General features: G+C 56.3%; 3 protein-coding genes across 3 annotated transcripts; all 3 read right to left on the bottom strand.

Moving 5' to 3' along the window:
• Window positions 1-414: 414 nt before the first annotated feature.
• LOC148053645 (coiled-coil domain-containing protein 81-like) lies at window positions 415-3,541 on the bottom strand. The gene is made up of 7 exons (XM_087772918.1): window positions 3,448-3,541; window positions 3,219-3,280; window positions 2,611-2,764; window positions 2,147-2,403; window positions 1,856-1,941; window positions 1,466-1,590; window positions 415-464 (listed from the first exon to the last, which is right to left on the bottom strand). Exons 1-7 carry the CDS (start codon window positions 3,539-3,541, stop codon window positions 415-417), a joined length of 828 nt encoding a protein of 275 aa, XP_087629044.1.
• A 6,079-nt stretch (window positions 3,542-9,620) lies between these two features.
• LOC148053646 (coiled-coil domain-containing protein 81-like) lies at window positions 9,621-12,748 on the bottom strand. The gene is made up of 7 exons (XM_087772919.1): window positions 12,655-12,748; window positions 12,426-12,487; window positions 11,818-11,971; window positions 11,354-11,610; window positions 11,063-11,148; window positions 10,673-10,797; window positions 9,621-9,670 (listed from the first exon to the last, which is right to left on the bottom strand). Exons 1-7 carry the CDS (start codon window positions 12,746-12,748, stop codon window positions 9,621-9,623), a joined length of 828 nt encoding a protein of 275 aa, XP_087629045.1.
• Window positions 12,749-18,829: 6,081 nt separating this feature from the next.
• Window positions 18,830-21,959, bottom strand: LOC148053647 (coiled-coil domain-containing protein 81-like). The gene is made up of 7 exons (XM_087772920.1): window positions 21,866-21,959; window positions 21,637-21,698; window positions 21,029-21,182; window positions 20,564-20,820; window positions 20,273-20,358; window positions 19,883-20,007; window positions 18,830-18,879 (listed from the first exon to the last, which is right to left on the bottom strand). The coding sequence occupies exons 1-7, from the start codon at window positions 21,957-21,959 to the stop codon at window positions 18,830-18,832; spliced, it is 828 nt and encodes a 275-aa protein (XP_087629046.1).
• Between the last annotated feature and the right edge of the window lie 4,658 nt (window positions 21,960-26,617).

Raw genomic sequence — 26,617 nt, forward strand, 5'->3', positions numbered from 1 at the left:
TTTGCCACCTCGCGTGGTGCTGCCTCTGCTCCGGGCACCCCAAGCCCTGATCGCTCTGGCCAGGGCCACTCCATCCTGGAGCCCACTGATGCATTGGTGGCACCAAAAGGGAGGGCTCAAAGATGTATCCCGCCAATATGGTCTTCTGTGGTTCTTTCAGCACTGACCAGAACATCTCAGGCCTTGATTTTAGCAATTGTGCTGTCTCAGGTCCGGGTGGCTGGGGAATGTAGACCTTGTAGGTGGGCTCCTCAGGCATCCTGGCCTCAGAGCTTGTTGACGGTAATTTGCTTCTGACAGGGACTTTTTTTTCTCCTTGTTCTCTTCCCCTGCGCCTCTGAGGTTTCGCTGCCTGTGCTCGCCTCTGCTTTGATGCTCGGCCTTTGGGTGCGGGTTTGCCCTTGGGTTGGCTGGTCACAGGCTGCTTTTTTCCAGCGGAGGCCGCAGAGATTGCTGGTAGCCAGCTGAAAGGACACAGTGGGAGGGGTCTGCGTGAGGACACGATGGGTTTGGGGCCGCCTCCTGCCCCTATGAGCCATGGGCTTGTTTATGCAGCCACCGGCAGCTCAGCCGATGGCGATGGCTGCGCTCAGCTCAGGAGAGGAAACCCCCTGAGCCGGGACCCTCGGCTGACACACGGCTGTCCCTATGCACAGCTCAGGAGGCCACACTGGGGCCCTTCACAAAAAGCAGCCCTGTGACATGGGGGCTCCCAGCAGCCCCATCCCGCCCCTCCGGGCTCTGCCTTCACCACTGTTGGGCAGTGATGAACGGCAAGTGTTTGGGGGTGGGGAATGGGCTCTTGCTGGCTCAGAAAATGACCCCGTGCAGATGCCAGCCCTGCACCTCCAGCCTCACCACTCCACAGGCTTCTTTCTCGTTTTCACCTACTTCTGTTCCGGGAGCGCCTTGTGTTCCTCACTGGTCAAACTGGAACGGGCAGGCAAGGGCAGTTCAGCAAATCCCACTGGAAGCGGGAAAGGAGAGACCTTGTCAGAAGAGCATCGCTGTGACGCTGCCGGCCTCAGTGACGCACAGGGGTGCTCAGACCTCTTCCCAAAACCTCTGAGAGGGCCGTTCTGCTCCCCTCACAGCCACCATTTCCAGAGGCCTGGCACCCTCCCCAACACGGGTGCTTGATGGACTCCTCTGCAAACGCCCTAATAGCGTCAGGGTTTGGCAAGAGGAGCTGGGTAATGCCGGTGAGGTGACAGAGGCTCTTTGCGGAGTGAGGACAGCCCCTTGGGTCCACACCCCCTGCTGTACCCAGGGATGGGCGTGATGGGCGCATCCCGTCCTAGGGCTCAGTTCTTGTGAAGCCAGCCTTAGGAGAAAAGGCTCTGCCCAGCTGGTGGGAAGCTTTGACGCAGGGCAGAGCCTTTTGACAGTCCCCACCGGGGATTTTCCCAGCGGATCACAGAAGCTGGTTGCCCACACTATGGAAACGAGCTGGGAGCTGCTTTACCTTCCATGTCTTGCCCGAGAGGTGGCAAACCCCCTTTTTTCTTCCACTTGTCCTCACCAGGGACTTTTCTCCAGGCCTTCAGAGGGCGCCTGGCCCTTGGTTTGGGCACAACCTCCAGTTCAAACCTGGAGACAAAGAGACACCACCAGCGTGAGCCATGGCACCACCAGCCCTTGCACTTGCTCACAGGCAGGTTTTGGCACGGTTGTAAAGGCCGTTGTTTTCCCAAATGGACTCTGCCTCATCCACTAGGACTGTCCTGGGCAATGGGGTCACGCAGAGAAGGTGTCCCCGCAGCAGGACTCGCGTGCTCACAAGGACAAATGCTGCCAAACCGCAGCTGAGCAGCCGCCTTGGCCAGAGGCTAAAGCTGCCAACGTACTCACTCACTCGGGAAAGACGATGACGCGGCCGGCGAAAGTCAGGGAAGCAATGGGCACCATCGGAGACAGCACCATGTCCAGCAGCTGGGGAAGCTGCAATGGAGGAACATGGAGATGGCAGGACATCCTCAACATGACCAAGGCACCCAGCAGTGGAGGAGTTCAGGGCAGCAAGAGCTGGTGGAATCGTGCTGACGCCTGGCCTCAGCAGCTGGCCATGTCGCGGTGGGCCACACGCAAGCAGTGCTGGGGAACCGCTGTGGGTCTGCCCAAGAGGTGGGGAAACCAGAACGCTCACCTTGAATGCAGCGCTTTCGAGGACCTTCTTCCCAGTAATCCTCTCCAGGAAGTCATAGTAGAACCTCATCTGCACCCTGCTGCCTTCGATGAGGAGCACCCCCACATCCCTCAGGACAAGGGCGACGTTCTCCCCCTTCCCCAGGCAGTGAGAGAGGAGGGACGTGGTGCCTAGGATGCAGCCATCCACTTTTTGCCGGGACACAGAGGCATCCCTGGCCACCTTGGCATATTTCAGAGGCTCCAGCACCTTATTGCCTGGAAAACCACATGAGAGGGATGGAGGCGCTCACCCACTGGCCTTTCCGCAGGCGTTTCCCAAGGGCTGCTTATTGCAGTCACCGCCCAGAAGGGCCCCGTGTTTGGACGTGCTCCGCAGAGGGGGCAGTTTGCTTTCAGAAAAGGGATGCGATACCCCCTTCACCGCGACCGTGCAGCCCGCCAGTGTTTAATGCGCCGTCTTACCAGGCAGGTCGTCCCTATTGTCCATGAGATTGTGGACAACTGCAAGGTTCCTGGCCAGGCGAAACACGGGCCTCTGGAGAATCACGACCTTGTTCCCAACCTGGGTCCGTGTGGGGAGCACATCGAAGCAGCCGAGGGTGGGAATTCGCACCCCCTGTGAGTGGAAGAGAAGGGAAAAGCTGAAGCGGGAGGAGTGGCTGGAGGGAAGAGCTGCGGGTGGCCCTGACCAGGGATGGTGCTTTGGCCCAGCCCCTGCCGGCTCCTGCTCTTCAGAGACATGAGCCAGGCCAGTGGGGAGAGCTTTAAGGAGGAGCTGCTGAGTCCTCTCCCTCTGCCTTCCCCCTCGAAAGGAGCAGTGCTGGAGTCAGGGCAGAGGCAGCCGGAGGGCATGCAGGGGTCTCCAGTGACCGGGATCAGGCCTGTGGTACAATGCCACCTCCCAGAGGTGGTCCCAGCCTTGCACGAGCCCTGTGTCTCCATTGGTGGGGACTTTTGGGGTGGGTTTCCTGCTTTCTGAGGAGGGGAAGAGTAACTGCAGGCCATGCCTCAGGGCCATGGGGACTCCCCACTTCTCTGGGTGGGTGAGGAGGATGCGGGTGTCGCCCCACCTGGAGCAGCAGGAGCTGTTCTTGAACGTAGCCAGCCACAGCGTCCCAGATGGCTGTTTGCTCTGGAAAGCAAAGGAAAATCAGGTCATGCTCTGTGCCTTCCACCTCTCATGCTTCCAACATTCCCTGAGCTGTGGCGCAGAGGCAGATGCAAAGTGTCACTGCCATCTCCAGCCCCAAATGGAAATCCTCTTCTGGTGCCTTCCTTGGAAGAGTCTTGGGCTGCTACCCGGGACTTCGGTTCCTTCCACAGGAGGCCAGAAGACTCCAGGAGATTGCTGGAAGGAGTCTCGGGGAGCTACGGGGCATGGTCCTGACTCCATCGTACGTAGAACTCCTCCAGTAGCTGCCTTGGATGAGGCTGGTGCTGCCTACCGAGACTTCAGCTACCTCTACAGGATGATGCCAGAAGACTCTGGGAGAGTCCTGGGAAGAGACCCGGGGAGCTCCCGAGCATGGCTCTGCCTCCAGCACATACAAAAGTCCTCGGGTAGCTGCCTTGGGGGAGTCTGGGGCTGCTCCTGGGACTTTGGCTGCCTTTGACAGGAGGCCAAAAGTCTCCCGGAGGCGCCTGGCAGGAACCCCGGGCAGCTGCCAGGCATGGGCCTGCCTGCAGCGGCTCCCTCCCCTCAGGGCTTTCCCGCCTCTCTGAGGCGGGAAAATTCCCAGAGTCAGGAAAATTCCCTTCCCGAACTATCCTATCAGCCAGTCTTTCTAGTACGAGAGCGTGTTGCCTTTGTGCATAGATCTCTTGGTCGACAGCTTGGGCTGCAGTGTCGCGAGGTACTGGAATGTGGCTGCGGGCTCTGGGGTTGTTGGTGCTGAAGGAAAACAAAGGAAAGGACAGCCCAGCCCTGGAAAGAAGGACTGTGCTTGGTGGAAGCTGAGAGCTGACCACGAAGGATAAAGGAGAGCCCTGGATGATGCCACCAGTGCCATCCAAAGCACCTGCCGAAGCCAGAGGCCTGAGCCTGCCCTCTCAGCTGCGCTGAAAGGCAGGATGCTTACTGCAGTCCCACTTGCTTAGGAGAATGAACACGGCCTAAGACGAGGATCAGGCTTCAGACCATCTCAGTATGCCCTTGTAGCCTCGGAACATGTAGTTAGGCTTTAAAAATGAGGATTTAGAGCCCCAAAATGAGGCTTCGGGCCCTAAAGATGAGGGTTTGGACCCGACAAAAGAGGCTTTAAATCCTCACCAATAATGAGCCCCTGCAATGAGGCTTCCAGCCCTTCAAAGTAGGCCTTAGGCCTGAAAGAGTTAAACCCCAAAATGCAAATCTGGACCATAAAAATGAGTATTTGGACCCTCCAAATGAGGCTTTGGCCCTTCGAAATGTGTCTTTGTACTCTCCAAAGAAAGCTGGGGGCCCTAAAACTGAGGATTTGCTCTTTCACTCAGGGCTTAGACCCTCCAAATGAGCATTTAGGCTGTCAAAATGAGGCTTGAGGCCCTTAGAATGAGGGGAGAGGTCCTAAAAATGAGGCTTTGGGCCCTAAAAATGAGACTGGTAGACAGAAATTGTGGCCTTAAACTCTACATGTGAGGCTTTGGATGCTAAAACGTAAGCTTTGGACCCTAGAAAGGAGGCTTAGAACCCTAAAAAGGAGGCGTTGGGCTCTAAAAATGAGACCTTGGACCTTCAAAATTTGGGATCAGAAACAACAAGCAAGGATTTGGAGAATAAAATGAGATTTTGGACTCTCAAAGAAAGATCTGGGTCTTATCACTGAGGCTTTGGAGCCTGCAGATAAAGCTTCGGACCCTAAAGGCGAGCCTTTGTTCCCTAAGAAGAGGGTTTAGACCCTACGAATCAGTATTTGACCCCTCCAAATGAGGCTTTGGGCCTTCGAAATGAGGCTTTGGACCACATCAGTGAGACTTTGGTAACGTAATACGAGAGTCTGGATCTAAAAATGAGGATTTGGACTCTGAAAACGAGAGTTTGGATCGTACAGCTGAGGCTTTGCACAGTCACTTGTGGCTTTGTAGCCTAAAAATGAGGCTTTGGGCTGGGAAATGAGGCTTTGTGTCCTATAAGAAGGATTTAAACCCTGTAAATGCAGCTATGGATCCTAATCATGAGGGGTTGCGTCATATAAATGGGAGCTTTGACTCTCAAAACCTGACTTTGTAAACTGAAACCGAGGCTTTGGACCCTAAAAATGAGTCTTGGTAGCCAAACGTGAGGGCTACGACCTTACAGCATGAAGCTTTGGACCCCAGAAAGGAGGGTCCCTCTGAGCCCTGTAACGGAGGGTTTATAAACTAAAATGAGGACTTGGCAACCTGAAACTGAGGCTTTGGCCCTGCAACCTTGGTGTCAGGCTGCATTTCAGGCTTTTGACCTAAAATGAAGGTTCAGACCCTAAAAATGAGGCTTTGAAATCCATAAATGAGAGTTGGGGCCCTCAAAATTCAGGTTTGGAAAACAAAAATGAGGCTTTGGACCTTCAAAAGGAGGCTTTGGTCATTAAAAAGTCGATGCCCCAAGCATGTCCGTGTTTAAGAGGCATTTCGACAATGCCCTTAGTAACGCGCTTTAACTTGGTCAGCCCCGAATGGGTCAGGCAGTTGGACTAGATGATCGTTGTAGGTCCCTTCCAACTGAAATAGTCTCATCTCGTCTCGCCTCATCTCATCTCGTCTCTTCCCTTCTCTTCTCTTCTAAAAAAATGAGGCTTTGGCCCCTCAAAATTACAAACTGGATCCTCAAACTTAGGCTGTGGGAAAATGAGGCCTTGAGAGAGCTAAACTGAGGGTTTGGACCCAAAACGGAGGGTTTGGACCTTAAAAATGAGGCTTGCGTCTTGAAAATGAGTGTTTGGGCTTTAGAACTGAGGGTTTGGACCTTAAAAATGAGGCTTGCATCTTAAAAATGAGCGTTTGGGCTTTAAAACCGTGGGGTTGGATCTTAAAAATGAGTGTTTTGACACTACAACGAGGCTTTGGACCCTGACAATGACGATTTAGGCTCTAAATGGAGGCTTTGGGGCCCTGAAGTAGGTTTTTGTGCCTTCAAGATGCAGCTTTGGACTCCAAGAAATGAGGCTTTGTGCCGTAAACATGGGGGCTGGGGCTCCAAAAAGAGAATGTGGGCCTTAGAAAGGAGGGCTTTTTCACCCAAAGAGTGGACGGATGTTGTAGGCAGCGGGGCAAGACTTTGGGGGTGTTCATCCCTCAGTTGGGCATGTCCTTGAGCGGCCTGATGGGACCTGCTCTGAGCACAGGCTTGGGCTGGAAACCTCTCGATGTCCCCTCCGCCCAGAACGATGCCATGATTTGATCATTGCCCTCAGCAGAAAGACCTGATGTCACAAGCTCAGCTGGACAGGGTGACACGCTACAGACTCCCCGGTGAGACACAACTCAGCCCAACACTGAGCTCCTGGTTCTGAGTGGATCTCTCCATTTTGGCACATCAGCAAGATACTCAAATTCCCAGCCTGGCAAATTCCCTCGGATCTCTTGCACACTGGTTAATAACAATAATAACAGCAACAACAATAATAATAACGATGATGACGATGATAAAATAATATCCAAAATAAGGGATGGGCAATGCAGTTGCTCACCACCCGCCGAGCGATGCCCAGGCGGTTCCCAAGCACCAGCCCCTCGGCCAGCTTTCCCCAAGTTTTATACTGAGCGTGACATCCTACGGTATGGAGTAGCCCTTTGGCCAGTTTGGGTCAGCTGTCCTGCCTGTGCCCCCTCCCAGCTTCTTGGGCATCTCCAGCCTTCTCAGTTGGTAAAGCAGAAGCAGCTGAAAAGTCCTGGATTTACTCGAAGCACTACTTAGCAACAACTAACACATCGGTGCGTTATCAACATGATTCTCATCCTAAAGCCAAACCACAGCACTGTACCAGCTCCCAGGAAGAAAATTCACTCCGTCCCAGGCAAAACCAGGACAGCCAGATGCTCCCTCCCTTCCGGGGCAGGAACAGACAACCGAGCCCTCAGTGTGGCCTCTAGGAGAGGGAAAGAACCATGATTACCGCCGCCGGCCCCAGGCTGGAGCCCCTCCTGCTGCAGGAGCTCCTGCAGACACCGCTCCTTCCCTGCGATGCTGCTGACGGCCCCCGTGTTCACGGAGGATCGAGCGCGCCCCAGGCCCAGCTCGCTGCTGCCAGGACAGGCCGTGGGGGCCTGGGGCTGCGGGACAGGCCTCAGGGGAGGTGCTGGGGCCAGGGCAGCTGCAGGGGCCGAGCGGGGCCAGGGCGGATCCAGGGGGCTCTGGGAGTCAGGCTGCCCGGTGCCTGTGCCCGGGGGTCTGTCTCCATCTCCTTCCCCTCCCCAGCTCTCGGGTCACTCCCGGGGCTGCCCCAGCTGGGACCGGCTCCAGCTTGGAGCTACCCCTGCCACCCCGGGGGCCAGCAGGCAGGAGTCACCCCGAAACCTGCCCATGGGCCTCACTCACCCCACGGGCAGCCCCAGCCCTCGCCTCAGCTGGTCTGCAGCTAGAGCAGAGACTGCACCACCCAAGGCCAACATGGCCAGCAGGCAGCCCCACGCCCCAGGACGGCAGCTCCCGGCATGGCCCGGGGCACTCCTGCCCTGCTGTCTGACCCTGCGGGGACACTGTCCCCCTGCCCCGGCTGGGCCCCATCCCTCTGCAGGCCCCCCGGGGCTGACCAGGGCCCAGAGCCCCGGTGGAGCAGGGAGGAGGAGGAGGAGAGAGGGACAGAGTGGCAGAGAGAGGTGGGGCAGGGCGGTGGGGTAGCCGGAGAGGGACAGGAGCAGGACAGAGGGACGAGGAGACAGACAGAGGGACAGGAGACGGACAGAGGGACAGGAGAACGGGATGGGGCTGGGCAGGGAGTGGAGGAAGGAAAAATGCTGGTGAGGAGCATGCAGAGGGATGGATCGGGAAAGAGCTGGAGGGGAAGGGCCAGTGGGGTGCAGGAGGAAAAACAGGGATAAGCAGCAGGACAGAGGGACAGAGGGAGAAGAAGGGCAGGAAGGAGGACAGAGGGATGGACAGACAGAGGCAGGGTGAGGGAGGGGGACAGAGGGTCAGAGAGACACAAAAGGCAGCAGGAGAGCGGAGTGACAGAGAAATGGCCTCCAGGGTGGAGATGGAGGAAGAGCAAAGGGAGATGGGGAGCAGCCTCGCCTTTCCCCTCCAGGGACGTTCCGTTCTTCACAACACTGCTCCAAGTGCCTGCTTGCCCTCTCTTGCCCCAGAAAGCAGGTTCCTTTCCATAGCGGCCATGGAAAAGGTCCCTTGCATGGAAAGGGTCCCGAGGGAAGGTCCCTCCGATGGCCCCACTTCCAGGACCATGCTGGGCCGATCTCAGAGCCATCGCCAATGGTAAAAAACCCTTCTCCCCCATTCCGGTGAAGGACCGTTACGAACAATTACAAAAGTCAACACCCTTTTGCAGCTTCTCCTTTGTGGTTTTATTCATCTCTTTCCCGAGCTCCTGGGGTCCCAAAGACAGATGGGTTTCTGCAAAAGAAGAGAGACTCTTCTAAAACAATCCCACAGGTTTTGGGAGGAGCGCCTTGCCCACACGCAGACCCCCTGGATGGCTTCAGGTCAGGACATTGAGGGGAGGGCAGCTGTTTCTCTCCCTCCCTTTACCCCTTCTCTGCAGCCTCTCCAGCAGCAGCGGTTTGCTCCCAAGCTGTGCCAGACCCACCCAAAAAGCCTTTCTCTTCCCACCGGGGATCTAAAGGAGCAACGAGCTGGGAAGAAACAGTCCCCTCTCTGGCCCAGAGCAGCCTTGCCGTGAGTTAGGCCTTCCAAACATGGCCGAAGAACATGGCCTTGTGTGTTTCCTGAGGCTAGAGAAGAGAGGCCACCCCTGGAAAATGAGTACCTCGCCCCTGGGGATGGAAGAGCAGCTTAGATGGTGGCAGCTTAGCCATGACGTCCGTCAGACCTAAGGGCTCTTGAAAAGTCCCCACGGTCCCTCCAGCTCTGCATTTCGACAAGGAAACAGCACCCAAGAACGACGCAGATTCGAATCACGTACCTCTTTTGCCACCTCGCGTGGTGCTGCCTCTGCTCCGGGCACCCCAAGCCCTGATCGCTCTGGCCAGGGCCACTCCATCCTGGAGCCCCCTGATGCATTGGTGGCACCAAAAGGGAGGGCTCAAAGATGTATCCCGCCAATATGGTCTTCTGTGGTTCTTTCAGCACTGACCAGAACATCTCAGGCCTTGATTTTAGCAATTGTGCTGTCTCAGGTCCGGGTGGCTGGGGAATGTAGACCTTGTAGGTGGGCTCCTCAGGCATCCTGGCCTCAGAGCTTGTTGACGGTAATTTGCTTCTGACAGGGACTTTTTTTCTCCTTGTTCTCTTCCTCTGCGCCTCCGAGGTTTCGCTGCCTGTGCTCGCCTCTGCTTTGATGCTCGGCCTTTGGGTGCGGGTTTGCCCTTGGGTTGGCTGGTCACAGGCTGCTTTTTTCCAGCGGAGGCCGCAGAGATTGCTGGTAGCCAGCTGAAAGGACACAGTGGGAGGGGTCTGCGTGAGGACACGATGGGTTTGGGGCCGCCTCCTGGCCCTATGAGCCATGGGCTTGTTTATGCAGCCACCGGCAGCTCAGCCGATGGCGATGGCTGCGCTCAGCTCAGGAGAGGAAACCCCCTGAGCCGGGACCCTCGGCTGACACACGGCTGTCCCTATGCACAGCTCAGGAGGCCACACTGGGGCCCTTCACAAAAAGCAGCCCTGTGACATGGGGGGCTCCCAGCAGCCCCATCCCGCCCCTCCGGGCTCTGCCTTCACCACTGTTGGGCAGTGATGAACGGCAAGTGTTTGGGGGTGGGGAATGGGCTCTTGCTGGCTCAGAAAATGACCCCGTGCAGATGCCAGCCCTGCACCTCCAGCCTCACCACTCCACAGGCTTCTTTCTCGTTTTCACCTACTTCTGTTCCGGGAGCGCCTTGTGTTCCTCACTGGTCAAACTGGAACGGGCAGGCAAGGGCAGTTCAGCAAATCCCACTGGAAGCGGGAAAGGAGAGACCTTGTCAGAAGAGCATCGCTGTGACGCTGCCGGCCTCAGTGACGCACAGGGGTGCTCAGACCTCTTCCCAAAACCTCTGAGAGGGCCGTTCTGCTCCCCTCACAGCCACCATTTCCAGAGGCCTGGCACCCTCCCCAACACGGGTGCTTGATGGACTCCTCTGCAAACGCCCTAATAGCGTCAGGGTTTGGCAAGAGGAGCTGGGTAATGCCGGTGAGGTGACAGAGGCTCTTTGCGGAGTGAGGACAGCCCCTTGGGTCCACACCCCCTGCTGTACCCAGGGATGGGCGTGATGGGCGCATCCCGTCCTAGGGCTCAGTTCTTGTGAAGCCAGCCTTAGGAGAAAAGGCTCTGCCCAGCTGGTGGGAAGCTTTGACGCAGGGCAGAGCCTTTTGACAGTCCCCACCGGGGATTTTCCCAGCGGATCACAGAAGCTGGTTGCCCACACTATGGAAACGAGCTGGGAGCTGCTTTACCTTCCATGTCTTGCCCGAGAGGTGGCAAACCCCCTTTTTTCTTCCACTTGTCCTCACCAGGGACTTTTCTCCAGGCCTTCAGAGGGCGCCTGGCCCTTGGTTTGGGCACAACCTCCAGTTCAAACCTGGAGACAAAGAGACACCACCAGCGTGAGCCATGGCACCACCAGCCCTTGCACTTGCTCACAGGCAGGTTTTGGCACGGTTGTAAAGGCCGTTGTTTTCCCAAATGGACTCTGCCTCATCCACTAGGACTGTCCTGGGCAATGGGGTCACGCAGAGAAGGTGTCCCCGCAGCAGGACTCGCGTGCTCACAAGGACAAATGCTGCCAAACCGCAGCTGAGCAGCCGCCTTGGCCAGAGGCTAAAGCTGCCAACGTACTCACTCACTCGGGAAAGACGATGACGCGGCCGGCGAAAGTCAGGGAAGCAATGGGCACCATCGGAGACAGCACCATGTCCAGCAGCTGGGGAAGCTGCAATGGAGGAACATGGAGATGGCAGGACATCCTCAACATGACCAAGGCACCCAGCAGTGGAGGAGTTCAGGGCAGCAAGAGCTGGTGGAATCGTGCTGACGCCTGGCCTCAGCAGCTGGCCATGTCGCGGTGGGCCACACGCAAGCAGTGCTGGGGAACCGCTGTGGGTCTGCCCAAGAGGTGGGGAAACCAGAACGCTCACCTTGAATGCAGCGCTTTCGAGGACCTTCTTCCCAGTAATCCTCTCCAGGAAGTCATAGTAGAACCTCATCTGCACCCTGCTGCCTTCGATGAGGAGCACCCCCACATCCCTCAGGACAAGGGCGACGTTCTCCCCCTTCCCCAGGCAGTGAGAGAGGAGGGACGTGGTGCCTAGGATGCAGCCATCCACTTTTTGCCGGGACACAGAGGCATCCCTGGCCACCTTGGCATATTTCAGAGGCTCCAGCACCTTATTGCCTGGAAAACCACATGAGAGGGATGGAGGCGCTCACCCACTGGCCTTTCCGCAGGCGTTTCCCAAGGGCTGCTTATTGCAGTCACCGCCCAGAAGGGCCCCGTGTTTGGACGTGCTCCGCAGAGGGGGCAGTTTGCTTTCAGAAAAGGGATGCGATACCCCCTTCACCGCGACCGTGCAGCCCGCCAGTGTTTAATGCGCCGTCTTACCAGGCAGGTCGTCCCTATTGTCCATGAGATTGTGGACAACTGCAAGGTTCCTGGCCAGGCGAAACACGGGCCTCTGGAGAATCACGACCTTGTTCCCAACCTGGGTCCGTGTGGGGAGCACATCGAAGCAGCCGAGGGTGGGAATTCGCACCCCCTGTGAGTGGAAGAGAAGGGAAAAGCTGAAGCGGGAGGAGTGGCTGGAGGGAAGAGCTGCGGGTGGCCCTGACCAGGGATGGTGCTTTGGCCCAGCCCCTGCCGGCTCCTGCTCTTCAGAGACATGAGCCAGGCCAGTGGGGAGAGCTTTAAGGAGGAGCTGCTGAGTCCTCTCCCTCTGCCTTCCCCCTCGAAAGGAGCAGTGCTGGAGTCAGGGCAGAGGCAGCCGGAGGGCATGCAGGGGTCTCCAGTGACCGGGATCAGGCCTGTGGTACAATGCCACCTCCCAGAGGTGGTCCCAGCCTTGCACGAGCCCTGTGTCTCCATTGGTGGGGACTTTTGGGGTGGGTTTCCTGCTTTCTGAGGAGGGGAAGAGTAACTGCAGGCCATGCCTCAGGGCCATGGGGACTCCCCACTTCTCTGGGTGGGTGAGGAGGATGCGGGTGTCGCCCCACCTGGAGCAGCAGGAGCTGTTCTTGAACGTAGCCAGCCACAGCGTCCCAGATGGCTGTTTGCTCTGGAAAGCAAAGGAAAATCAGGTCATGCTCTGTGCCTTCCACCTCTCATGCTTCCAACATTCCCTGAGCTGTGGCGCAGAGGCAGATGCAAAGTGTCACTGCCATCTCCAGCCCCAAATGGAAATCCTCTTCTGGTGCCTTCCTTGGAAGAGTCTTGGGCTGCTACCCGGGACTTCGGTTCCTTCCACAGGAGGCCAGAAGACTCCAGGAGATTGCTGGAAGGAGTCTCGGGGAGCTACGGGGCATGGTCCTGACTCCATCGTACGTAGAACTCCTCCAGTAGCTGCCTTGGATGAGGCTGGTGCTGCCTACCGAGACTTCAGCTACCTCTACAGGATGATGCCAGAAGACTCTGGGAGAGTCCTGGGAAGAGACCCGGGGAGCTCCCGAGCATGGCTCTGCCTCCAGCACATACAAAAGTCCTCGGGTAGCTGCCTTGGGGGAGTCTGGGGCTGCTCCTGGGACTTTGGCTGCCTTTGACAGGAGGCCAAAAGTCTCCCGGAGGCGCCTGGCAGGAACCCCGGGCAGCTGCCAGGCATGGGCCTGCCTGCAGCGGCTCCCTCCCCTCAGGGCTTTCCCGCCTCTCTGAGGCGGGAAAATTCCCAGAGTCAGGAAAATTCCCTTCCCGAACTATCCTATCAGCCAGTCTTTCTAGTACGAGAGCGTGTTGCCTTTGTGCATAGATCTCTTGGTCGACAGCTTGGGCTGCAGTGTCGCGAGGTACTGGAATGTGGCTGCGGGCTCTGGGGTTGTTGGTGCTGAAGGAAAACAAAGGAAAGGACAGCCCAGCCCTGGAAAGAAGGACTGTGCTTGGTGGAAGCTGAGAGCTGACCACGAAGGATAAAGGAGAGCCCTGGATGATGCCACCAGTGCCATCCAAAGCACCTGCCGAAGCCAGAGGCCTGAGCCTGCCCTCTCAGCTGCGCTGAAAGGCAGGATGCTTACTGCAGTCCCACTTGCTTAGGAGAATGAACACGGCCTAAGACGAGGATCAGGCTTCAGACCATCTCAGTATGCCCTTGTAGCCTCGGAACATGTAGTTAGGCTTTAAAAATGAGGATTTAGAGCCCCAAAATGAGGCTTCGGGCCCTAAAGATGAGGGTTTGGACCCGACAAAAGAGGCTTTAAATCCTCACCAATAATGAGCCCCTGCAATGAGGCTTCCAGCCCTTCAAAGTAGGCCTTAGGCCTGAAAGAGTTAAACCCCAAAATGCAAATCTGGACCATAAAAATGAGTATTTGGACCCTCCAAATGAGGCTTTGGCCCTTCGAAATGTGTCTTTGTACTCTCCAAAGAAAGCTGGGGGCCCTAAAACTGAGGATTTGCTCTTTCACTCAGGGCTTAGACCCTCCAAATGAGCATTTAGGCTGTCAAAATGAGGCTTGAGGCCCTTAGAATGAGGGGAGAGGTCCTAAAAATGAGGCTTTGGGCCCTAAAAATGAGACTGGTAGACAGAAATTGTGGCCTTAAACTCTACATGTGAGGCTTTGGATGCTAAAACGTAAGCTTTGGACCCTAGAAAGGAGGCTTAGAACCCTAAAAAGGAGGCGTTGGGCTCTAAAAATGAGACCTTGGACCTTCAAAATTTGGGATCAGAAACAACAAGCAAGGATTTGGAGAATAAAATGAGATTTTGGACTCTCAAAGAAAGATCTGGGTCTTATCACTGAGGCTTTGGAGCCTGCAGATAAAGCTTCGGACCCTAAAGGCGAGCCTTTGTTCCCTAAGAAGAGGGTTTAGACCCTACGAATCAGTATTTGACCCCTCCAAATGAGGCTTTGGGCCTTCGAAATGAGGCTTTGGACCACATCAGTGAGACTTTGGTAACGTAATACGAGAGTCTGGATCTAAAAATGAGGATTTGGACTCTGAAAACGAGAGTTTGGATCGTACAGCTGAGGCTTTGCACAGTCACTTGTGGCTTTGTAGCCTAAAAATGAGGCTTTGGGCTGGGAAATGAGGCTTTGTGTCCTATAAGAAGGATTTAAACCCTGTAAATGCAGCTATGGATCCTAATCATGAGGGGTTGCGTCATATAAATGGGAGCTTTGACTCTCAAAACCTGACTTTGTAAACTGAAACCGAGGCTTTGGACCCTAAAAATGAGTCTTGGTAGCCAAACGTGAGGGCTACGACCTTACAGCATGAAGCTTTGGACCCCAGAAAGGAGGGTCCCTCTGAGCCCTGTAACGGAGGGTTTATAAACTAAAATGAGGACTTGGCAACCTGAAACTGAGGCTTTGGCCCTGCAACCTTGGTGTCAGGCTGCATTTCAGGCTTTTGACCTAAAATGAAGGTTCAGACCCTAAAAATGAGGCTTTGAAATCCATAAATGAGAGTTGGGGCCCTCAAAATTCAGGTTTGGAAAACAAAAATGAGGCTTTGGACCTTCAAAAGGAGGCTTTGGTCATTAAAAAGTCGATGCCCCAAGCATGTCCGTGTTTAAGAGGCATTTCGACAATGCCCTTAGTAACGCGCTTTAACTTGGTCAGCCCCGAATGGGTCAGGCAGTTGGACTAGATGATCGTTGTAGGTCCCTTCCAACTGAAATAGTCTCATCTCGTCTCGCCTCATCTCATCTCGTCTCTTCCCTTCTCTTCTCTTCTAAAAAAATGAGGCTTTGGCCCCTCAAAATTACAAACTGGATCCTCAAACTTAGGCTGTGGGAAAATGAGGCCTTGAGAGAGCTAAACTGAGGGTTTGGACCCAAAACGGAGGGTTTGGACCTTAAAAATGAGGCTTGCGTCTTGAAAATGAGTGTTTGGGCTTTAGAACTGAGGGGTTGGACCTTAAAAATGAGGCTTGCATCTTAAAAATGAGCGTTTGGGCTTTAAAACCGTGGGGTTGGATCTTAAAAATGAGTGTTTTGACACTACAACGAGGCTTTGGACCCTGACAATGACGATTTAGGCTCTAAATGGAGGCTTTGGGGCCCTGAAGTAGGTTTTTGTGCCTTCAAGATGCAGCTTTGGACTCCAAGAAATGAGGCTTTGTGCCGTAAACATGGGGGCTGGGGCTCCTAAAGAGAATGTGGGCCTTAGAAAGGAGGGCTTTTTCACCCAAAGAGTGGACGGATGTTGTAGGCAGCGGGGCAAGACTTTGGGGGTGTTCATCCCTCAGTTGGGCATGTCCTTGAGCGGCCTGATGGGACCTGCTCTGAGCACAGGCTTGGGCTGGAAACCTCTCGATGTCCCCTCCGCCCAGAACGATGCCATGATTTGATCATTGCCCTCAGCAGAAAGACCTGATGTCACAAGCTCAGCTGGACAGGGTGACACGCTACAGACTCCCCGGTGAGACACAACTCAGCCCAACACTGAGCTCCTGGTTCTGAGTGGATCTCTCCATTTTGGCACATCAGCAAGATACTCAAATTCCCAGCCTGGCAAATTCCCTCGGATCTCTTGCACACTGGTTAATAACAATAATAACAGCAACAACAATAATAATAACGATGATGACGATGATAAAATAATATCCAAAATAAGGGATGGGCAATGCAGTTGCTCACCACCCGCCGAGCGATGCCCAGGCGGTTCCCAAGCACCAGCCCCTCGGCCAGCTTTCCCCAAGTTTTATACTGAGCGTGACATCCTACGGTATGGAGTAGCCCTTTGGCCAGTTTGGGTCAGCTGTCCTGCCTGTGCCCCCTCCCAGCTTCTTGGGCATCTCCAGCCTTCTCAGTTGGTAAAGCAGAAGCAGCTGCAAAGTCCTGGATTTACTCGAAGCACTACTTAGCAACAACTAACACATCGGTGCGTTATCAACATGATTCTCATCCTAAAGCCAAACCACAGCACTGTACCAGCTCCCAGGAAGAAAATTCACTCCGTCCCAGGCAAAACCAGGACAGCCAGATGCTCCCTCCCTTCCGGGGCAGGAACAGACAACCGAGCCCTCAGTGTGGCCTCTAGGAGAGGGAAAGAACCATGATTACCGCCGCCGGCCCCAGGCTGGAGCCCCTCCTGCTGCAGGAGCTCCTGCAGACACCGCTCCTTCCCTGCGATGCTGCTGACGGCCCCCGTGTTCACGGAGGATCGAGCGCGCCCCAGGCCCAGCTCGCTGCTGCCAGGACAGGCCGTGGGGGCCTGGGGCTGCGGGACAGGCCTCAGGGGAGGTGCTGGGGCCAGGGCAGCTGCAGGGGCCGAGCGGGGCCAGGGCGGATCCAGGGGGCTCTGGGAGTCAGGCTGCCCGGTGCCTGTGCCCGGGGGGGTCTGTCTCCATCTCCTTCCCCTCCCCAGCTCTCGGGTCACTCCCGGGGCTGCCCCAGCTGGGACCGGCTCCAGCTTGGAGCTACCCCTGCCACCCCGGGGGGCCAGCAGGCAGGAGTCACCCCGAAACCTGCCCATGGGCCTCACTCACCCCACGGGCAGCCCCAGCCCTCGCCTCAGCTGGTCTGCAGCTAGAGCAGAGACTGCACCACCCAAGGCCAACATGGCCAGCAGGCAGCCCCACGCCCCAGGACGGCAGCTCCCGGCATGGCCCGGGGCACTCCTGCCCTGCTGTCTGACCCTGCGGGGACACTGTCCCCCTGCCCCGGCTGGGCCCCATCCCTCTGCAGGCCCCCCGGGGCTGACCAGGGCCCAGAGCCCCGGTGGAGCAGGGAGGAGGAGGAGGAGAGAGGGACAGAGTGGCAGAGAGAGGTGGGGCAGGGCGGTGGGGTAGCCGGAGAGGGACAGGAGCAGGACAGAGGGACGAGGAGACAGACAGAGGGACAGGAGACGGACAGAGGGACAGGAGAACGGGATGGGGCTGGGCAGGGAGTGGAGGAAGGAAAAATGCTGGTGAGGAGCATGCAGAGGGATGGATCGGGAAAGAGCTGGAGGGGAAGGGCCAGTGGGGTGCAGGAGGAAAAACAGGGATAAGCAGCAGGACAGAGGGAGAGAGGGAGAAGAAGGGCAGGAAGGAGGACAGAGGGATGGACAGACAGAGGCAGGGTGAGGGAGGGGGACAGAGGGTCAGAGAGACACAAAAGGCAGCAGGAGAGCGGAGTGACAGAGAAATGGCCTCCAGGGTGGAGATGGAGGAAGAGCAAAGGGAGATGGGGAGCAGCCTCGCCTTTCCCCTCCAGGGACGTTCCGTTCTTCACAACACTGCTCCAAGTGCCTGCTTGCCCTCTCTTGCCCCAGAAAGCAGGTTCCTTTCCATAGCGGCCATGGAAAAGGTCCCTTGCATGGAAAGGGTCCCGAGGGAAGGTCCCTCCGATGGCCCCACTTCCAGGACCATGCTGGGCCGATCTCAGAGCCATCGCCAATGGTAAAAAACCCTTCTCCCCCATTCCGGTGAAGGACCGTTACGAACAATTACAAAAGTCAACACCCTTTTGCAGCTTCTCCTTTGTGGTTTTATTCATCTCTTTCCCGAGCTCCTGGGGTCCCAAAGACAGATGGGTTTCTGCAAAAGAAGAGAGACTCTTCTAAAACAATCCCACAGGTTTTGGGAGGAGCGCCTTGCCCACACGCAGACCCCCTGGATGGCTTCAGGTCAGGACATTGAGGGGAGGGCAGCTGTTTCTCTCCCTCCCTTTACCCCTTCTCTGCAGCCTCTCCAGCAGCAGCGGTTTGCTCCCAAGCTGTGCCAGACCCACCCAAAAAGCCTTTCTCTTCCCACCGGGGATCTAAAGGAGCAACGAGCTGGGAAGAAACAGTCCCCTCTCTGGCCCAGAGCAGCCTTGCCGTGAGTTAGGCCTTCCAAACATGGCCGAAGAACATGGCCTTGTGTGTTTCCTGAGGCTAGAGAAGAGAGGCCACCCCTGGAAAATGAGTACCTCGCCCCTGGGGATGGAAGAGCAGCTTAGATGGTGGCAGCTTAGCCATGACGTCCGTCAGACCTAAGGGCTCTTGAAAAGTCCCCACGGTCCCTCCAGCTCTGCATTTCGACAAGGAAACAGCACCCAAGAACGACGCAGATTCGAATCACGTACCTCTTTTGCCACCTCGCGTGGTGCTGCCTCTGCTCCGGGCACCCCAAGCCCTGATCGCTCTGGCCAGGGCCACTCCATCCTGGAGCCCACTGATGCATTGGTGGCACCAAAAGGGAGGGCTCAAAGATGTATCCCGCCAATATGGTCTTCTGTGGTTCTTTCAGCACTGACCAGAACATCTCAGGCCTTGATTTTAGCAATTGTGCTGTCTCAGGTCCGGGTGGCTGGGGAATGTAGACCTTGTAGGTGGGCTCCTCAGGCATCCTGGCCTCAGAGCTTGTTGACGGTAATTTGCTTCTGACAGGGACTTTTTTTCTCCTTGTTCTCTTCCTCTGCGCCTCCGAGGTTTCGCTGCCTGTGCTCGCCTCTGCTTTGATGCTCGGCCTTTGGGTGCGGGTTTGCCCTTGGGTTGGCTGGTCACAGGCTGCTTTTTTCTAGCGGAGGCCGCAGAGATTGCTGGTAGCCAGCTGAAAGGACACAGTGGGAGGGGTCTGCGTGAGGACACGATGGGTTTGGGGCCGCCTCCTGGCCCTATGAGCCATGGGCTTGTTTATGCAGCCACCGGCAGCTCAGCCGATGGCGATGGCTGCGCTCAGCTCAGGAGAGGAAACCCCCTGAGCCGGGACCCTCGGCTGACACACGGCTGTCCCTATGCACAGCTCAGGAGGCCACACTGGGGCCCTTCACAAAAAGCAGCCCTGTGACATGGGGGGCTCCCAGCAGCCCCATCCCGCCCCTCCGGGCTCTGCCTTCACCACTGTTGGGCAGTGATGAACGGCAAGTGTTTGGGGGTGGGGAATGGGCTCTTGCTGGCTCAGAAAATGACCCCGTGCAGATGCCAGCCCTGCACCTCCAGCCTCACCACTCCACAGGCTTCTTTCTCGTTTTCACCTACTTCTGTTCCGGGAGCGCCTTGTGTTCCTCACTGGTCAAACTGGAACGGGCAGGCAAGGGCAGTTCAGCAAATCCCACTGGAAGCGGGAAAGGAGAGACCTTGTCAGAAGAGCATCGCTGTGACGCTGCCGGCCTCAGTGACGCACAGGGGTGCTCAGACCTCTTCCCAAAACCTCTGAGAGGGCCGTTCTGCTCCCCTCACAGCCACCATTTCCAGAGGCCTGGCACCCTCCCCAACACGGGTGCTTGATGGACTCCTCTGCAAACGCCCTAATAGCGTCAGGGTTTGGCAAGAGGAGCTGGGTAATGCCGGTGAGGTGACAGAGGCTCTTTGCGGAGTGAGGACAGCCCCTTGGGTCCACACCCCCCTGCTGTACCCAGGGATGGGCGTGATGGGCGCATCCCGTCCTAGGGCTCAGTTCTTGTGAAGCCAGCCTTAGGAGAAAAGGCTCTGCCCAGCTGGTGGGAAGCTTTGACGCAGGGCAGAGCCTTTTGACAGTCCCCACCGGGGATTTTCCCAGCGGATCACAGAAGCTGGTTGCCCACACTATGGAAACGAGCTGGGAGCTGCTTTACCTTCCATGTCTTGCCCGAGAGGTGGCAAACCCCCTTTTTTCTTCCACTTGTCCTCACCAGGGACTTTTCTCCAGGCCTTCAGAGGGCGCCTGGCCCTTGGTTTGGGCACAACCTCCAGTTCAAACCTGGAGACAAAGAGACACCACCAGCGTGAGCCATGGCACCACCAGCCCTTGCACTTGCTCACAGGCAGGTTTTGGCACGGTTGTAAAGGCCGTTGTTTTCCCAAATGGACTCTGCCTCATCCACTAGGACTGTCCTGGGCAATGGGGTCACGCAGAGAAGGTGTCCCCGCAGCAGGACTCGCGTGCTCACAAGGACAAATGCTGCCAAACCGCAGCTGAGCAGCCGCCTTGGCCAGAGGCTAAAGCTGCCAACGTACTCACTCACTCGGGAAAGACGATGACGCGGCCGGCGAAAGTCAGGGAAGCAATGGGCACCATCGGAGACAGCACCATGTCCAGCAGCTGGGGAAGCTGCAATGGAGGAACATGGAGATGGCAGGACATCCTCAACATGACCAAGGCACCCAGCAGTGGAGGAGTTCAGGGCAGCAAGAGCTGGTGGAATCGTGCTGACGCCTGGCCTCAGCAGCTGGCCATGTCGCGGTGGGCCACACGCAAGCAGTGCTGGGGAACCGCTGTGGGTCTGCCCAAGAGGTGGGGAAACCAGAACGCTCACCTTGAATGCAGCGCTTTCGAGGACCTTCTTCCCAGTAATCCTCTCCAGGAAGTCATAGTAGAACCTCATCTGCACCCTGCTGCCTTCGATGAGGAGCACCCCCACATCCCTCAGGACAAGGGCGACGTTCTCCCCCTTCCCCAGGCAGTGAGAGAGGAGGGACGTGGTGCCTAGGATGCAGCCATCCACTTTTTGCCGGGACACAGAGGCATCCCTGGCCACCTTGGCATATTTCAGAGGCTCCAGCACCTTATTGCCTGGAAAACCACATGAGAGGGATGGAGGCGCTCACCCACTGGCCTTTCCGCAGGCGTTTCCCAAGGGCTGCTTATTGCAGTCACCGCCCAGAAGGGCCCCGTGTTTGGACGTGCTCCGCAGAGGGGGCAGTTTGCTTTCAGAAAAGGGATGCGATACCCCCCTTCACCGCGACCGTGCAGCCCGCCAGTGTTTAATGCGCCGTCTTACCAGGCAGGTCGTCCCTATTGTCCATGAGATTGTGGACAACTGCAAGGTTCCTGGCCAGGCGAAACACGGGCCTCTGGAGAATCACGACCTTGTTCCCAACCTGGGTCCGTGTGGGGAGCACATCGAAGCAGCCGAGGGTGGGAATTCGCACCCCCTGTGAGTGGAAGAGAAGGGAAAAGCTGAAGCGGGAGGAGTGGCTGGAGGGAAGAGCTGCGGGTGGCCCTGACCAGGGATGGTGCTTTGGCCCAGCCCCTGCCGGCTCCTGCTCTTCAGAGACATGAGCCAGGCCAGTGGGGAGAGCTTTAAGGAGGAGCTGCTGAGTCCTCTCCCTCTGCCTTCCCCCTCGAAAGGAGCAGTGCTGGAGTCAGGGCAGAGGCAGCCGGAGGGCATGCAGGGGTCTCCAGTGACCGGGATCAGGCCTGTGGTACAATGCCACCTCCCAGAGGTGGTCCCAGCCTTGCACGAGCCCTGTGTCTCCATTGGTGGGGACTTTTGGGGTGGGTTTCCTGCTTTCTGAGGAGGGGAAGAGTAACTGCAGGCCATGCCTCAGGGCCATGGGGACTCCCCACTTCTCTGGGTGGGTGAGGAGGATGCGGGTGTCGCCCCACCTGGAGCAGCAGGAGCTGTTCTTGAACGTAGCCAGCCACAGCGTCCCAGATGGCTGTTTGCTCTGGAAAGCAAAGGAAAATCAGGTCATGCTCTGTGCCTTCCACCTCTCATGCTTCCAACATTCCCTGAGCTGTGGCGCAGAGGCAGATGCAAAGTGTCACTGCCATCTCCAGCCCCAAATGGAAATCCTCTTCTGGTGCCTTCCTTGGAAGAGTCTTGGGCTGCTACCCGGGACTTCGGTTCCTTCCACAGGAGGCCAGAAGACTCCAGGAGATTGCTGGAAGGAGTCTCGGGGAGCTACGGGGCATGGTCCTGACTCCATCGTACGTAGAACTCCTCCAGTAGCTGCCTTGGATGAGGCTGGTGCTGCCTACCGAGACTTCAGCTACCTCTACAGGATGATGCCAGAAGACTCTGGGAGAGTCCTGGGAAGAGACCCGGGGAGCTCCCGAGCATGGCTCTGCCTCCAGCACATACAAAAGTCCTCGGGTAGCTGCCTTGGGGGAGTCTGGGGCTGCTCCTGGGACTTTGGCTGCCTTTGACAGGAGGCCAAAAGTCTCCCGGAGGCGCCTGGCAGGAACCCCGGGCAGCTGCCAGGCATGGGCCTGCCTGCAGCGGCTCCCTCCCCTCAGGGCTTTCCCGCCTCTCTGAGGCGGGAAAATTCCCAGAGTCAGGAAAATTCCCTTCCCGAACTATCCTATCAGCCAGTCTTTCTAGTACGAGAGCGTGTTGCCTTTGTGCATAGATCTCTTGGTCGACAGCTTGGGCTGCAGTGTCGCGAGGTACTGGAATGTGGCTGCGGGCTCTGGGGTTGTTGGTGCTGAAGGAAAACAAAGGAAAGGACAGCCCAGCCCTGGAAAGAAGGACTGTGCTTGGTGGAAGCTGAGAGCTGACCACGAAGGATAAAGGAGAGCCCTGGATGATGCCACCAGTGCCATCCAAAGCACCTGCCGAAGCCAGAGGCCTGAGCCTGCCCTCTCAGCTGCGCTGAAAGGCAGGATGCTTACTGCAGTCCCACTTGCTTAGGAGAATGAACACGGCCTAAGACGAGGATCAGGCTTCAGACCATCTCAGTATGCCCTTGTAGCCTCGGAACATGTAGTTAGGCTTTAAAAATGAGGATTTAGAGCCCCAAAATGAGGCTTCGGGCCCTAAAGATGAGGGTTTGGACCCGACAAAAGAGGCTTTAAATCCTCACCAATAATGAGCCCCTGCAATGAGGCTTCCAGCCCTTCAAAGTAGGCCTTAGGCCTGAAAGAGTTAAACCCCAAAATGCAAATCTGGACCATAAAAATGAGTATTTGGACCCTCCAAATGAGGCTTTGGCCCTTCGAAATGTGTCTTTGTACTCTCCAAAGAAAGCTGGGGGCCCTAAAACTGAGGATTTGCTCTTTCACTCAGGGCTTAGACCCTCCAAATGAGCATTTAGGCTGTCAAAATGAGGCTTGAGGCCCTTAGAATGAGGGGAGAGGTCCTAAAAATGAGGCTTTGGGCCCTAAAAATGAGACTGGTAGACAGAAATTGTGGCCTTAAACTCTACATGTGAGGCTTTGGATGCTAAAACGTAAGCTTTGGACCCTAGAAAGGAGGCTTAGAACCCTAAAAAGGAGGCGTTGGGCTCTAAAAATGAGACCTTGGACCTTCAAAATTTGGGATCAGAAACAACAAGCAAGGATTTGGAGAATAAAATGAGATTTTGGACTCTCAAAGAAAGATCTGGGTCTTATCACTGAGGCTTTGGAGCCTGCAGATAAAGCTTCGGACCCTAAAGGCGAGCCTTTGTTCCCTAAGAAGAGGGTTTAGACCCTACGAATCAGTATTTGACCCCTCCAAATGAGGCTTTGGGCCTTCGAAATGAGGCTTTGGACCACATCAGTGAGACTTTGGTAACGTAATACGAGAGTCTGGATCTAAAAATGAGGATTTGGACTCTGAAAACGAGAGTTTGGATCGTACAGCTGAGGCTTTGCACAGTCACTTGTGGCTTTGTAGCCTAAAAATGAGGCTTTGGGCTGGGAAATGAGGCTTTGTGTCCTATAAGAAGGATTTAAACCCTGTAAATGCAGCTATGGATCCTAATCATGAGGGGTTGCGTCATATAAATGGGAGCTTTGACTCTCAAAACCTGACTTTGTAAACTGAAACCGAGGCTTTGGACCCTAAAAATGAGTCTTGGTAGCCAAACGTGAGGGCTACGACCTTACAGCATGAAGCTTTGGACCCCAGAAAGGAGGGTCCCTCTGAGCCCTGTAACGGAGGGTTTATAAACTAAAATGAGGACTTGGCAACCTGAAACTGAGGCTTTGGCCCTGCAACCTTGGTGTCAGGCTGCATTTCAGGCTTTTGACCTAAAATGAAGGTTCAGACCCTAAAAATGAGGCTTTGAAATCCATAAATGAGAGTTGGGGCCCTCAAAATTCAGGTTTGGAAAACAAAAATGAGGCTTTGGACCTTCAAAAGGAGGCTTTGGTCATTAAAAAGTCGATGCCCCAAGCATGTCCGTGTTTAAGAGGCATTTCGACAATGCCCTTAGTAACGCGCTTTAACTTGGTCAGCCCCGAATGGGTCAGGCAGTTGGACTAGATGATCGTTGTAGGTCCCTTCCAACTGAAATAGTCTCATCTCGTCTCGCCTCATCTCATCTCGTCTCTTCCCTTCTCTTCTCTTCTAAAAAAATGAGGCTTTGGCCCCTCAAAATTACAAACTGGATCCTCAAACTTAGGCTGTGGGAAAATGAGGCCTTGAGAGAGCTAAACTGAGGGTTTGGACCCAAAACGGAGGGTTTGGACCTTAAAAATGAGGCTTGCGTCTTGAAAATGAGTGTTTGGGCTTTAGAACTGAGGGGTTGGACCTTAAAAATGAGGCTTGCATCTTAAAAATGAGCGTTTGGGCTTTAAAACCGTGGGGTTGGATCTTAAAAATGAGTGTTTTGACACTACAACGAGGCTTTGGACCCTGACAATGACGATTTAGGCTCTAAATGGAGGCTTTGGGGCCCTGAAGTAGGTTTTTGTGCCTTCAAGATGCAGCTTTGGACTCCAAGAAATGAGGCTTTGTGCCGTAAACATGGGGGCTGGGGCTCCAAAAAGAGAATGTGGGCCTTAGAAAGGAGGGCTTTTTCACCCAAAGAGTGGACGGATGTTGTAGGCAGCGGGGCAAGACTTTGGGGGTGTTCATCCCTCAGTTGGGCATGTCCTTGAGCGGCCTGATGGGACCTGCTCTGAGCACAGGCTTGGGCTGGAAACCTCTCGATGTCCCCTCCGCCCAGAACGATGCCATGATTTGATCATTGCCCTCAGCAGAAAGACCTGATGTCACAAGCTCAGCTGGACAGGGTGACACGCTACAGACTCCCCGGTGAGACACAACTCAGCCCAACACTGAGCTCCTGGTTCTGAGTGGATCTCTCCATTTTGGCACATCAGCAAGATACTCAAATTCCCAGCCTGGCAAATTCCCTCGGATCTCTTGCACACTGGTTAATAACAATAATAACAGCAACAACAATAATAATAACGATGATGACGATGATAAAATAATATCCAAAATAAGGGATGGGCAATGCAGTTGCTCACCACCCGCCGAGCGATGCCCAGGCGGTTCCCAAGCACCAGCCCCTCGGCCAGCTTTCCCCAAGTTTTATACTGAGCGTGACATCCTACGGTATGGAGTAGCCCTTTGGCCAGTTTGGGTCAGCTGTCCTGCCTGTGCCCCCTCCCAGCTTCTTGGGCATCTCCAGCCTTCTCAGTTGGTAAAGCAGAAGCAGCTGAAAAGTCCTGGATTTACTCGAAGCACTACTTAGCAACAACTAACACATCGGTGCGTTATCAACATGATTCTCATCCTAAAGCCAAACCACAGCACTGTACCAGCTCCCAGGAAGAAAATTCACTCCGTCCCAGGCAAAACCAGGACAGCCAGATGCTCCCTCCCTTCCGGGGCAGGAACAGACAACCGAGCCCTCAGTGTGGCCTCTAGGAGAGGGAAAGAACCATGATTACCGCCGCCGGCCCCAGGCTGGAGCCCCTCCTGCTGCAGGAGCTCCTGCAGACACCGCTCCTTCCCTGCGATGCTGCTGACGGCCCCCGTGTTCACGGAGGATCGAGCGCGCCCCAGGCCCAGCTCGCTGCTGCCAGGACAGGCCGTGGGGGCCTGGGGCTGCGGGACAGGCCTCAGGGGAGGTGCTGGGGCCAGGGCAGCTGCAGGGGCCGAGCGGGGCCAGGGCGGATCCAGGGGGCTCTGGGAGTCAGGCTGCCCGGTGCCTGTGCCCGGGGGGGTCTGTCTCCATCTCCTTCCCCTCCCCAGCTCTCGGGTCACTCCCGGGGCTGCCCCAGCTGGGACCGGCTCCAGCTTGGAGCTACCCCTGCCACCCCGGGGGGCCAGCAGGCAGGAGTCACCCCGAAACCTGCCCATGGGCCTCACTCACCCCACGGGCAGCCCCAGCCCTCGCCTCAGCTGGTCTGCAGCTAGAGCAGAGACTGCACCACCCAAGGCCAACATGGCCAGCAGGCAGCCCCACGCCCCAGGACGGCAGCTCCCGGCATGGCCCGGGGCACTCCTGCCCTGCTGTCTGACCCTGCGGGGACACTGTCCCCCTGCCCCGGCTGGGCCCCATCCCTCTGCAGGCCCCCCGGGGCTGACCAGGGCCCAGAGCCCCGGTGGAGCAGGGAGGAGGAGGAGGAGAGAGGGACAGAGTGGCAGAGAGAGGTGGGGCAGGGCGGTGGGGTAGCCGGAGAGGGACAGGAGCAGGACAGAGGGACGAGGAGACAGACAGAGGGACAGGAGACGGACAGAGGGACAGGAGAACGGGATGGGGCTGGGCAGGGAGTGGAGGAAGGAAAAATGCTGGTGAGGAGCATGCAGAGGGATGGATCGGGAAAGAGCTGGAGGGGAAGGGCCAGTGGGGTGCAGGAGGAAAAACAGGGATAAGCAGCAGGACAGAGGGAGAGAGGGAGAAGACGGGCAGGAAGGAGGACAGAG

Source organism: Nipponia nippon, unplaced genomic scaffold (assembly GCF_047370975.1).
Source record: "Nipponia nippon isolate SJK-2023a ecotype South Korea unplaced genomic scaffold, ASM4737097v1 scaffold_38, whole genome shotgun sequence".
NCBI lineage: Eukaryota > Metazoa > Chordata > Aves > Pelecaniformes > Threskiornithidae > Nipponia > Nipponia nippon.

Excerpts from the sequence above, each read along its gene's own strand:
- LOC148053645 (XM_087772918.1), bottom strand. The coding sequence starts at position 3,541 with ATGGAGTCAGGACCATGCCCCGTAGCTCCCCGAGACTCCTTCCAGCAA. Across the intron at positions 1,942-2,146 it reads TCGAAAGCGCTGCATTCAAG|CTTCCCCAGCTGCTGGACAT; the intron begins GTGAGCGTTCTG and ends CCTCCATTGCAG. Across the intron at positions 465-1,465 it reads TCTCGGGCAAGACATGGAAG|CTGGCTACCAGCAATCTCTG; the intron begins GTAAAGCAGCTC and ends GTGTCCTTTCAG.
- LOC148053646 (XM_087772919.1), bottom strand. The coding sequence starts at position 12,748 with ATGGAGTCAGGACCATGCCCCGTAGCTCCCCGAGACTCCTTCCAGCAA. Across the intron at positions 12,488-12,654 it reads GGAAGGAACCGAAGTCCCGG|AGCAAACAGCCATCTGGGAC; the intron begins GTAGCAGCCCAA and ends TTTGCTTTCCAG. Across the intron at positions 9,671-10,672 it reads TCTCGGGCAAGACATGGAAG|CTGGCTACCAGCAATCTCTG; the intron begins GTAAAGCAGCTC and ends GTGTCCTTTCAG.
- LOC148053647 (XM_087772920.1), bottom strand. The coding sequence starts at position 21,959 with ATGGAGTCAGGACCATGCCCCGTAGCTCCCCGAGACTCCTTCCAGCAA. Across the intron at positions 20,008-20,272 it reads CGCGTCATCGTCTTTCCCGA|GTTTGAACTGGAGGTTGTGC; the intron begins GTGAGTGAGTAC and ends CTTTGTCTCCAG. Across the intron at positions 18,880-19,882 it reads TCTCGGGCAAGACATGGAAG|CTGGCTACCAGCAATCTCTG; the intron begins GTAAAGCAGCTC and ends GTGTCCTTTCAG.